This window comes from Lytechinus variegatus, chromosome 7, assembly GCF_018143015.1.
Source record: "Lytechinus variegatus isolate NC3 chromosome 7, Lvar_3.0, whole genome shotgun sequence".
NCBI lineage: Eukaryota > Metazoa > Echinodermata > Echinoidea > Temnopleuroida > Toxopneustidae > Lytechinus > Lytechinus variegatus.
Window position 1 is genome coordinate 21,999,554 of NC_054746.1, and position 13,577 is coordinate 22,013,130.

Here is a 13,577-nt window from a genome sequence, read left to right on the forward strand (position 1 = left end):
GGCACAATAAGAGACACACAATAGAGAAATAATAGAGAAATAGAGAAATAATGATTGGTGTGGCATGTTTAATAACTGCTAACGAATATATTTCTCAAACAAACTTACTTTGTTGAAGCTAATTGGTCTTCCAATCTCTTTACTCGCATCCCATGCATTTTCTTCAATTTTTCCTGCAAAGGAAACAATACAGTATCAAATAAGATTTCGCATTTCATTTAATGAATATAATTAACTTTATGAATATACCAAAAATGTATGCAAATCAGTGTAATCATATTGCAAGTTTATTTGAAACAAAAACTAAAACTACAAAATATTCTTATGGTCCATCATCTAAAAAGGAATTCTGTGATTTAATGAAATTGACAGTGTCATGACTTACAAGATCTTCACTCCATTGGGCAAACATGAGTCTATCTGAAGCTTGAGGATGTTGTCGATGTTGTCTTTCTTGGTTACCTTGCATTGAAGATGGCTGTTCATCCTAGATTAAAACCATTACAAAGGGATAAAAATACATTAAAACTCAATATATTTAAACATTTACAGTAATAAACACTGTAAGGATATGAGAAAGTATACATACATGCAAAGCTCCTAATCTGATGATTGGTTGTGTGCAAACGCATGACAAGGCGTTTACTTTTCTTTACATGTAAATTTTGTATAATGGATGGCAAATAATAATAATTTAAGAAATATTGCTGGTCCTAATATTGAGATAAGGATGTTTTCATCAAATAACAAGGATCCAATTCTCTCTCTTATTAACAAATCTAATAGACCTCAATTTGCTCAGAAATTAATATAATTAAGAGATTAGTTCAATCACAGAGAGGCAATAACCCACACATCAATTGGTTTCAGAATCCACTGTCACAAAATAGCAAAAGAAAGACCAATGAAAATGAGATAGGATTAACATTTCCAGTTTCTTACACTTGTCCTTCATGGGCATGTTTAATGATTGGTTCATTCACAAAGAAGCTACAGGATATTAACATCAAAATTTTAAATGACTGGAACAATCACACAGTCACAAACAAATCCCCCAGGAATGTCCCAGTAAGTGGGGGATAATCTGAACATGGTGTGTGTCTGTGTGTATCTCACTCAGCCACATACAGATAAAAACTTAATTATTGACATGTGCTTAGTAATGATTATCAAAGCTAGCCTGTGAAAAATGAGTGGAATTTGCGTCGTGCCATTGTAAAGTTTGAAAAATTTCATTTGGAACCCAGTTTATATGTGTGTGTGATATGAAATAATACTTTCATTTTAAACATCCTCTGTCATTTCTTCCTTTTCTTACACCTCAAATGTAATCTATCTATAGCCATCTTCTTGTTTATACAGTGCGTATCAAAAAAAAAGGTTTACACTTTGAAAAAGACATGGGAATTGAAAAATATACAACATGTGGGTATTTTTTCACATATATTCTTGGTTTGGGTCTCATCTATCCAATGGAAGTAAAAGTTTTGACAGAATGTTACACTTGACTGAGCACTGTCCATTTTTGTAAAGCTCGCAGAAATCTGTTTGTGCAGAAATGCTCGTTTTCATGCTGTGTCAAGGGGAAAGGGCGAAATCAAACTTACCCTGCGAAACATTTCTCATACATTTCCCTTAATTGCCCTTTTAGTCAATTGAAATAAAAACGAATACATTCAAGCATTTTATAAAACTTTTGCCACCCAAACTGAAGTTTCAACCTTTAGTACACACAACCTTTACCCTTTTTGTGCAAGCTGGATCTGAGGGCATAACTGAATTTGAAGAAAAGTTTATATCAGACATCTCCAGCATTTTTTCACTAAGTTTTTATCATTTAAAGTGGGCTTACATTTCATTTTTCATTTAATACTTGTTACTCTCCTTTTTTCCTAAGCTTGACAGTGATTAACAAAAATGAAAATCAAGCCTCGGCCACTTCATGTAAATCACAGCTCATGCAGTGTAAAGCAAATATCGTCACGATGGCATTGGTGTGTGGGGGAGCAGCGCAATGCACTCTTCAAAGTATTTTGAGCAAGGAAACAAGTTAAAAAGGTAAAAGATATCTTCCAATCAATTGTACTAGCTAAATTCCAAGTGTTCTTCATGATTAAGGTCTTCTTTTATTCGTGTAACTATTTAGTTCTGCGCAAATCATTTTTCACTAACTTTTTAAAAATGGTGCTCACTCAAGCAGAAATATTTTTCGACAGTTATATCGTCATTTGCTTAAATGGATCTCTACCAATGTTAAAATATGGAAAAATCACCAGAATACATGTATTACCAATGTATAATTTTACGGGAATTTTTCTAAGTGTAATTTTTTTTTTGATACGCACTGTATATCATCAACTCCCCACCCCCTTCATTCTCTCAATTTGTTAAAATCTCTTTCTATCACTTTGACCAATACCTGTCTAAATGGACTATCTTCCAGAGCTGTTTTAATGAGCATATCTTTCATCTCGTCATTCAGTTTGACATTCTCTGCTACAATCGCCTCTGTCCTTCCTTTGAGACCATGGAGCTCCTCCTAATGATTAACATACACAAAATAAACTACAAAAATAAAAGAATATCCATTCATGAATTTCATTTCAACACTATGATTTGGATTGCACAAAATAAAAAAATAGTCAAGATAAATGCATCCGATATATTCTCTTGGTGTGTTTAATGACAAAATTTCAAAAAAATTATCAAAAACATTTTTTTTTCTCCAAATGTGCCATATCTGCTTCTTCACTTTTTCAAATATATCTTATCATTTTTCTTCTGTCGAATAGAGTTTTCTTTACATTTTCTCCATATACAATCATCATTTCACTACTTCAATTCATTTTTAGACGTATCAACAAAATCGCACATTGAGAAATTGGAATCATTTTCAATGAATCAAGTAATCAATTAAACCACAGTTCAACGGGTCAAAGCTCACATTATGATGAGCTGCGTATGATTGGAAATACATGCTCCTTACCCTGCAGTACTTATTCTCTCCCTCTAACTGTTGAATGTATGCACTTTGGCTGTTGATAATCTGTAGCAGCTGTTGCGAGTTGGGTTCAGTGTGCACTTTAGAGATGCTGGTTGTTAATGGAAGTCTAGGGGACTGTTTGTAGGTGTAGGTACCCTCCATTGCAAAGGGAGCCTTATGCATGAATTGATACAAGAGAAAAGAAAATAATGGCATCTCACTCAGTGTTCACAAAATTGAAAGATATTTGTTCCTAAAAAGAAAAATACCATCTCCTCCTCTTCATTCTAAAAGGAAATTTCAGTTAATTGGAAAGGTAGGGGAATAGAGAAAGACAGAGGAGGAGGAGGAAGGGAAATAAAGGTGGTGGATGGAAGAGATGTTTGCAAGATGACTAATGCCAATCAACAAGTTCATAAATCAACAAATAAGAGAGAGAGTGTGTGGGTGAAAAAAAAATGTCAAAAGTTCAGAGTTCAGACTTGATTTATCTGAATGTACACACACAAATGCTGAAATCACTCACCTCATGCTGGCCATTCTGAGAGAAAACTTCCGATGACCTTCGACCTCTGCCAGGCAATGTACTTGCTTGATTACTATTGCTTAAGAGTAGAGTTCTGAGCCTGTCTACAGCATTGTTGTAGTTGTCTAATGCTCTACTGTCAGATAACCTGCACAGGACATGGATTCATATAAACATTAGCAAGATGACTATAATTCAACAAAAACCTTACAAATAAAGAGATATATAAACTACAAACCAGTCCAAGAAATCCTAACTACCAGTATTAATTTGACCATTACAACACCCAGTGATTTCATTATTAACTTACATATGAATGTATAAGAAATCCACCATCTTTAATAGAAAAAGAGTGGGAGCTACATGTAATTGATGTTAACCATAACCCAGTTTTGTGTATTTTTCCCCCATACATTTCTGCAACAAATTGTTGAATGCATGAAATCATTGAAATAAAGATGATACTGAACAGCATGTGATTCATGAGTATTAAGTCCAAAACCAATGCAAACCCATTGTAAATAACCAAATTTTGATGAAATCAACTACTTCTGACACTCTACCCTGTTTTGAGAAGAGAATCAGATTACCTTGTGTTTTGAAGACTTCCTGGCTCAAGATCCCTTGGTGAAGACAAACTCCTGTGTTGCGATCTTCTGGAGGTGCTCTTGGAAAGGCTGGAGGATGATTGTCTAGGTGTGGGTAGGTGACTACCTAAAGTACGCCTCCTTGGACTACTGTTCAGTGTTGCCCTCAGCTCATTAATTGAGTCTGATGCCCTCCCTGCAATTTTAAGACAGATATTTGTTTTAAAAAGAGGGGAAAATGGGGTTAGTGGAATGTAAACTTCTGAATAAACATGCTGAATAACTGGAAAATTTGAGGGCATCAAGTAATAGAAGACAGTTAATTCTCTAGCTATCAAAGTTAATTTTGTCAACACGTCTAGGATTACTTGCTGGAACTGTTTTCATCAATTTCGGGGGCATCAAGTGCAAGTAATATAAGAGGATAGATGAGGAGGCAAGGATGCGCGCTCATCTAGATGCACCTGTTTGCGCATTTGTCGCATCTCATATGGGGTGCGCTTTTTGGTGCGAATTTCCATTGCCATGGATATGTTATTAGAGGTAAGTAATACGCGCTTTTATAAGCCAATAGAATATATTCGTTTTGCGTAGAGAAAAACATATCAGAATTTTTGTTTGATCCGTTCCACTATTTGAATCATTATACGGTAGTCCACCATGGCGTTCAAGGGGAAATTAGAGGATCCAAAAACTGCAACCACATCGGATTTTCAGAATCCATGGAATTTTTTTTGATTATTTCGGGACAAAAGAGAGGATAATTTGGCCGAATGGATGAGGGAATATGAGTTTATCGCAAGATCAATGAAGTGCGAGGTTTGCAATGAAGATTGCAAAATGAAAACCAAGGAAAGCCGCCGTTTAAGTTATGTGTGGAGGTGCAGAGGAAACAGGATAATCCACATGATCGAAGCTACACCTCAACAAGATTCTCATTCTTCAAGAACACCAGGCTTGATGTCCGGGACATATTGGTGTTTATTTGGTTTTGGGCACTTCAAGCGAGTTTGCGAACTGCATCTATTATGTCTGGTATGTTTTATGGCCACACTCCCGTCAATTGGGAAAACTATATTCGAGATCTTTGTCGCCAGAATAGCTGGAACAGCTACAAGTTTTCAGGGGATGTCGAAATTGACGAGAGTTTGTTTGGAAGACGATGGAAGTATGATATATCACAAAGTAAACCCTAACCTCGGCCAGAAAGTCTGGATATTTGGAATAGTTGAAAGGTCAACCAATAACATCATTCTATATCCTGTGAATATAGAGAAAAGAAAACCTTGATCACATTAATTGAGAGACATGTTGAAAAGAGGGCAAGAATTTTCAGCAAATCTGAACAACATACGATACGAACACTTCACAGTTTGCCACAATACTCATTCAAAAAAGAATACAGAAATGTAGTCACTGGAGAAATAATAACTAAGAATATCAATAGAATAGAGGGTGCCTGGAAACACGCAAAGTCACACTTTAAACAAATAAACGGGACATCACTCGGAAATTTCGAAGCTCACCTTTCAGAAATAATTTGGCAAAATTGAATGATTGGCCAGAACAATGCAATCACCTCTACATTCGAGCTTATCAAAAACTATTATCCATTGGATCGATCAGCGACACTAAACTGTTCAGATCCTCTTTTGATTCCTGGACAAAAGGAATAAGAAATGCACCAGGAGACAAGTCTAACTCCATCATCCGATACGAAGATGAAAGTGACATTGATGTAGATCTGCCCGCTAGTCACAGAGCCAGATGTTGCCCCTCCAACCAACCAAGTTCATAGCAGTGGGGATCACAGTTATGAACATGGAGAATATGATTCGTTTGAACAAGGGATTAACGCAGCTAATGCACAGAACGATCACCGAATCAGCACACCACACATGAAAAAGGTTCATTATTCTAGAAAGTCACGATGCCCAACAAACTTTGAGCCAATCGACGAACCAGCAAAGAAACAAGGAAAAGCACCACAGGCTAAGGCAAGGAATCCTTACAACAAGTCAAACTTCGTTTGGGATGAAGCAGACAGTGACTTTGATTATTAAAAAGGTAAGGAGACACTTGTTCGTTAATCAATAATGCGCATGCGCAAACCGGAACTACTTCTTTTTTTTAAGTGAGAGAAAAGAAATGTTTACATTTCGGAAATCAAGGAGTACCATAAGCCAAAAAGGTAAAAACTTTGATATCCCCTGGCCTGGGGGCATCAAGTACCGAGTACTACAATTATTATTATGCCATACCAGGCCCTCGCGCAACGTATAATTCAATTTTGGAGATTTAGCGCCAGGCGTAAATCATTCCATCGATAAAGCACCATGCCTAAAAAAATAGCGCCACGCCTAATTCCATGAGTGCCACGCCTGATTTGCTAGAAGTATTTTCTACCTCCATGCTAGAAGCAAGCCTCCTTGCTGACCACTACCATGGATGCCAGCGCACTCCACTCCGCTCACCACGGCACTGACTGATTCACTGCCCTGACAGAGCAGGCATGGCAGTTGTGGTGAGCGTGTTTACGTTATTTGCCTGCATGGCGAGCTGGTACAGCCATAGAGCCACACATTTTCTCTCCATATACGATGTACATGTATATTAGAGGTACATGTACACACACAATCAACGACTGAGAAAGAATGTATTGCTGAGAATTCAGTATCCTCAAAGTCTGTGCATGATCGAGTATTTCAAAATTTATTTTTGATGATTGCTTTGACTGACCTGATATAGAATTAACTCCATAAAATGTTATATGTATAATCATGTTTAACCTTATTTTCCAACCTACCTTTTTCATCTTTGTCAAGTTTTACAACTACAGGATGTTTGTGTTTTTTTTCTTAATCATATTATGGGTTTATGGGCCGATAGATTGGCGTGGTTCCAAAATTTTAAGGGGGTGGTTGTGTCCCCTAAATTAGACGACCTCCCTCCACTAAAAAAATAATAAAAAATGCCAACACTCATTTTTTAACACAATGCCCAATTTTTTCTGGGCTTCATTTTTGTAACATATCACAGACACAGGTGACAAGTGTGACCTTCTAGCTCAGGTTTTTTAAAAGTCAAACCAATGTTAACCAATCACTTTAATTGAAATATTGTTATGTCGCTAATCTTTAATTTCTCTTTCTTTGATACCCGTGACGGTAATGAAATATCTGAACACTCACAATAATAGAAAACGCCGAGATAATTTATACATGCAGTTGGCCTTTACAGGGTAGTACACAGGTCACTTCTATCAGTTCTTCCTATTTTTTTTCTAAAGTGTAATACAAAGAAAGTCAATGTTTGCAATTTTTAGTTTTAGTGGTAAATGGTATTCGGTGGTTGAATGTTATTTAAACTGATTTATGAATGTGTAAATTTGAGTTGAGGTGAGGTTTTGGTTTTTTTTTTACCTACAGACTTGTCAAATCAATCTTAAAACTGAAAGATATGCCTTTGTTTACAATTATTGGAGTGACAAAGTTTCGAGTGTTGGATAATTGTGATTTTTTCGAGCAAAGGTAAAAGTTATACAAATATCCTTTATTTATAAGTGTTTGACAGAAAATACAATGTATTAAATAAGTTGAAAAAGTTTTTACCAAAGTTAGGCAATAGAAATAATAGATCATGAATGCCACTGTTTTCTATGTTCTTACCATTGTATTTCATGTCTCACAGTTACGTCAAACATTGAATAAATTCCAAAATACATCATCATTAATGCTCAAGAAAACCTCGATATCTAAGCAATATTCCTTCAAAGTCAAATAAGCTTTGTCTCGCCTTTGCGTATTTGCTCTGACGGTATTCCCCCCCCCCCACACCTCCCAACTAGAATGAAAACCCCAGACAACAGAAGTATCAGATTTCTGATGACAATGTGCTTCTCGATGAAGATTGCATAATTTGTACTTTTCCGTAAACAAAAGTTAATGGATGGGAGGAGGGTTCAAAGTCCGTAAAAGGGGCTAGTGTACGTTTTCAGTCAGTTCTAAAATGTCAAACTGCGGCCTTGCCAAAATGCATATTTTTCAGTAAAATATACATGTATTTAAAATAAGGAATAGTTGGATTAAACTAATAATGTTTGCATTAAATATGACTGGAAAATGTCCATAATTGAATTTGAACAATGACTCTTACTTTTATTAATCATATCGTGCTATCATTGATTTCTTGCCAATAAGGCAAGCCTCCAATTTAAGACTAGCAAATAAACTTCTTCTTTATTATTATACTCCTCCAAAAGAATGATGAAAGCTGGAACGCAATTTTCTCAATATGGAAGAGATAACCAGGGGGATAACTCTGAAATAAAGTATACATTATACAAGGATATAACATTAAAAAATATATAGCATGTGAATTGAAAACAGATTTTAAAAAATAAGATCAAAAGTGCCAAAATATCTCATGCTTAATATATTATTCAATCTGATTTATCCAATCTAAGTAAATTTGGTATCATGTTCCAAACTCTATTAAAACGAAGTACAACTTGTTATAACAGAAATAAGGGAAAATAATAGGGGAATAAGCATGGAAGAAAAGATGGAATGGAGGAGAAACCACTCAGACCACCATGGAGAATGGCTGCATTGTGTTCTGATTCAAGGAAATTCAGATGAACTGATGCAGAAAGGAGGGACATATGAAGTTGGAAAGTGATACAATATATTTTTTTTTCCAGGGGGGGGGGCGTGTAATCATCTACCAATTCAGCAGATCAAGTTGACCAAACTGCTCACACAATCCACACACAAATTACAACGCAAACATGTGGTGTCACTCAATGGTCAGAAGGATTAATAAAAAAAGTTTTACGACCCTCGTAACTCTTTTGCCACATCGAGTCTGGGGATCCAATTGTTAAGATAACTTGATCCATTGTAAATGAAATGTAACCTACGATACTCCTGGGGGACATGCTGTCCTTATCTGACCTATAGTCAAAACACTGAGGCTAATCATTTTTACGAGAGCCAAACAAATCAAGAGAAGAGAGATCATAACGAAATGTATATAATAATACTAATTCTAAGCCATTAATACACGAAAACAATTCTAAAACATTCTAAATCGATCATTGATTATTCTGAGATGTTTGTGAGTTGTGACTTCTGTTCAAGAACGGGATTCCATAACGAAAGGTATATAAAATATATTTTTTACTTGTTAGCACCTCAAAACAATTCCAATTGTTCCTGATTGTCCGTTTTATTAATCTGAGAAATTTATGACTTCTACATGTATTCTGTTTTATTTTCCTTTCCACCAATGTCTAAATAATAAATTTGTCATTTATATTTCTTTTTGGAGAACAGGATTTCATAACGAAAGGTATATATATTTTTACTTGTTAGCACCTCAAATCAATTTTAAAATGTTCCTGATTGTCTGTTTATTAATCTGAGATATTTAGGACTTCTTATTTCTACTGTTTTATTTTCCTTACCACCGTTCCTTTTGGAGGACGGGAGTTCATAACAGAAGGTATATAAATATATTTTTACTTGTTAGCACCTCAGAACAATTTTAAAACTTTCCTGGTTGTCCGTTTAGTAATCCGAGATATTTATGACTTCTACAGGTATTCTGTTTCATTTTCCTTTCCACCAATGTCTAAATAATAAATTTGTCATTTATATTTCTTTTTGGAGAACAGGATTTCATAACGAAAGGTATATATATTTTTACTTGTTAGCACCTCAAATCAATTTTAAAATGTTCCTGATTGTCTGTTTATTAATCTGAGATATTTAGGACTTCTTATTTTTATTCTGTTTTATTTTCCTTTCCTCCGTTCTTTTTGGAGGACGAAAGTTCATATTGGAAGGTATATAGGCCTAGAGAGTAGAGTATTTTTTTCATTTATTAGCACCTCAAATCAATTTTAAAATGTTCCCGATGGTCCGTTTAACTCGTGCGCACGGGCGCGCGTATCGTGAGCACACGTAATGCGCGCACGCGTAACGCAGCGGCGCTAAATTTGGGTGTTGGAAAATATTATCAATTCTGAAAAATGTTTCATGCGTAATTCTTTACTTTGCGTGAGCCCTGATGCCATAACAACATCTAGACCAAAAGCTTCAGTCTCTGCTATTTTGGTTGTTCAGCTGAACTCCGTTGGCTTCACTCACCAAATACAGAGACCGAACTTCTAGCGCGATCTGTACAGGGGACTCAACGACCATATGTTTATGTACTTAAGATCGGATAAAACGGGGAAGTGAATTTGCGCGACAGCTGAGGTAAGTCACTGTTTTTGTTCCTTTTAACTTCATTTTTCTCTGTTTTTTTTGGCAATTAATGCCAAGAGGGAATATTAATTTGCATTTTGGTCGCATTAACTTTCAACAGTAGAGGCGCACGGCCAATATTGGAGACTGTCTCCCATGAGAGAGATTATCTCCAATATCAGAGACTTTTGTAAAGAATTTGGGTATCCAATTTTAGAGACAGTCTCCAGTTTGGGAGACCAATTTCCTTTGTTTACATTTGCTTCAAAAGGATTACCTTGGCGGCAAATAAGAATGTGATAAGCAGATTCCTCATGAAAAATTACCCCTTTTCACCGTTTACTTTAAAAATTCACCATCTACTTTTGTTCTGATAAGGATTTTTGTTGTCATCCACACTCAAAACAAATGGGCTTCTGAACTCATAAGGCGGTTTCAAACCGCCTCGATCACAAGAATCCCCGTTAAATTACGAGAACTTGTTAAGGCTAAAAAATACCCGTTAATTATTCCTGCATTCACACCGCCCCGAAACACATCCTTCGGGATAAGTTCCCGAAGTTACGAGCATGCGCAGTGTGGTCTCACTCTGATAAGCAGGCAAGGCGGGAGATTCAAAATCACTTGCCCAGCAGCCACCCACGCCGCCGCGCCCAACGACACGCTGGGATAAAAGTTCCCGTAATTTGCTTTCACATCGCCTAAATACCTGCGACCTTGGAAAAATCCCCACGAAAGTTCTCGTAATTTCGCCAAGTACCTACTATTTAGCGGGTATTTTCTTTCGGGGAAATTACGCGTAGTTTGCTTTCACATTACCAAAATACCTGGTATTTTCTGATCAGGGTAAATTTCCCGATCAGAGAATACCTGGAACTGGCGAACTTCAAGGCGGTCTGAAACCACCTAGTGAGACAAAATTTTGGGTGGAAAATCATGCTTTTGTTGGTGTTGTTTCTTTTATTCTTTTGCAAAGCAAGTCTCTAATATGGGAGATTATCTCCCACATTGGAGAGAGTCTCCCATATTGGCTGTGCGCCTCTACTGTTCAAAATTTTTATTCATTAAAGACAAAAATTGAAGAGCCCCGACAGGGGGATTTTGCATTGCAAGTCCCCTAATGGTGGCTGCACGATAGCGAGCCGTCTATGTATGAGGAGAAATTTTTTTTTTAAATGTTAAAAAACTCCTCGAAACAGACGGCTGCCAGCTGTCTAAACAACATCATGATGACACGATCATGAAGAGGCACATCCTCAACTATGCTCTTGTTTGTTGGTGGTGTTGTGAATATTTGGTATAGCCTAGGCTTAGCCTAGGGATAGATTTTTCATAGTTCTACTTCTAGGGCAGCGCAGCGCAGAGTGCCCCTACAGCGCCGCTGGCCGCCCGGGCTCCCTTGGCAGCCTGGCGCTGGACGGGCCGCGCGGACGGGCCTATACTAGTCCTAGCTTTATCGTTGCTCTGGCTCTGCTCTGCTCCGTCTTCATTGACGGTACGGTTCCGTACATACGACGAACTGGTTACGCCTACAAACAAGCGATTAATCTTTAAATAATACATACCCCTTAATCCTCTTCCTGATAAGGCAAGGGTGAATCCTAAATCATCATCCATGATGGAAGTAAAACTAAGATCGAAATATCAAAGTGCAAAGTGCAAAATTTTAAAAATGCCTCTCCTCCAACATTGACCTTAGATGAAGTTGCCGATCAATTACTGTCGACGGTATAGGTACCGTATACTTTGACGGTATCCGTCTGTCTTGCTTCTATACGTACTGTACCAGCCAATCAAATAAAAAATTATACGGTAAAGTGCAATTGGTTTGCCATCATTTTCTATACAAAATAGAGTCAAGTAATTTTAGAAATTTGAATTAGATATCACCATGATCATAATAATCATCATCATCACCATCATCATATCATCATCATCATCACCATCATCATCATCGTCATCATCATCATATCGTCATCATCATCTTCATCCAGGGGCCTATCTTTCCCAAAATGTATAGGGGGGGGGGCACGGGGCTGGAAAATTTGACAAACAGCAAAAAAAAGGGTTATCACCCCCCCCCCCGATCACCCCAAACTTAAGGTCATTTCGACGAAAATAAATTTGACAAGCAAAAAAAAAGTTATTATCCCAAGTGTATAAGGTCGTCCTAAAATACATGTTTTATTTCGATTTTGAATGAGGATTTCTTACCACCATAAAATAACACAAATAGTAGGGGGACATTTGATGTGTCCCCCCTGCTATTTTGAGTATAGGGGGACACGTCCCCCTCTCCTCCTGGGATTTCCGCCCATGTCATCATCATCATCATCATATCATCATCACTGTCACATGCATGATTACCGGCATCATTTGAGAAAATGTCATCAGCCGTAGATATATATTTATTTAAAAAAAAAAACATGTCATGCATCTATTTTGTCACATAATACCCGCTTTTAAATTAATTATTTACAAACGTTGCAGGCGCGCCGGAACACTTTCAGTTTTGGGGGACAAAATCCCGAAGGGGCCACAATATTTTTGACAGCGTGAGATACAGAAGCGATCGAGCGGGGGAGGCTATGGGACCCCCCCCCCCAGGTAAGGATTTTGTGTAAAATGGAGTATAAAGGTTGCGTTTCTAAGTGCATTCAAAATAAATTTCTTGAGAATTAACAGTCTTGGAGTTCTTTTTGCTCCTTCTGTTTCCTCCCTTCTGACCCAGCCTGGTGTTTCTTCATGACCAGGGTCGCAGTTCCAGCAAATTACGAGCCTTATTGCAAACGAAATTGTTTCAAACCAGTGTAATATAGGCCTTTTAAAGACTTTAAGATGACAAACATGACCGTACGCAGCCGGGGGCCGCCGATCGAGAGGGCAAAATTCACCAAAAGTGTGCACGAAATCCTTCAATTTCATTCTAGAAAATGCAAAAGCTCCCCCATCACAAATTCCCTCGCTCTTACGTTTCTTCGAAAATTTAGGTCTTGCAGCCCCACCCACTCCCGGGTTTTTTTTTTTTTTTATTTTTGCAAACGTCCATGAATAACAAAAGCTGGGATGAACCAGAGAACATAGCTGCCATCTGGATCTGATTAGTAACAGGTAATGGGAAGAAGTTTTGGAATCTAAAATACATAAGTGCTACTTATGAGCTGAAATAGTATCAGACAAAACGCCTTCCAATCATGCCAATGAAAAGGAATAGAGGAAATACGGGGCTG

At 37.2% G+C, this 13,577-nt stretch overlaps 1 protein-coding gene across 1 annotated transcript in view; it reads right to left on the reverse strand.

The window, feature by feature from the left end:
- LOC121418753 (serologically defined colon cancer antigen 8 homolog) overlaps nt 1-12,060 on the reverse strand; it is a 31,101-nt gene extending 19,041 nt beyond the window's left edge. The window contains exons 1-7 of the mRNA XM_041612836.1: nt 11,913-12,060; nt 4,100-4,292; nt 3,510-3,657; nt 2,987-3,157; nt 2,420-2,539; nt 386-487; nt 109-173 (exon numbers count right to left, since the gene is read on the reverse strand). Of these exons, the coding sequence (XP_041468770.1) occupies nt 109-173; nt 386-487; nt 2,420-2,539; nt 2,987-3,157; nt 3,510-3,657; nt 4,100-4,292; nt 11,913-11,964 (851 nt within the window). The 5' untranslated portion in view covers nt 11,965-12,060. The remainder of the gene's footprint in view (nt 1-108; nt 174-385; nt 488-2,419; nt 2,540-2,986; nt 3,158-3,509; nt 3,658-4,099; nt 4,293-11,912) is intronic.
- Between the last annotated feature and the right edge of the window lie 1,517 nt (nt 12,061-13,577).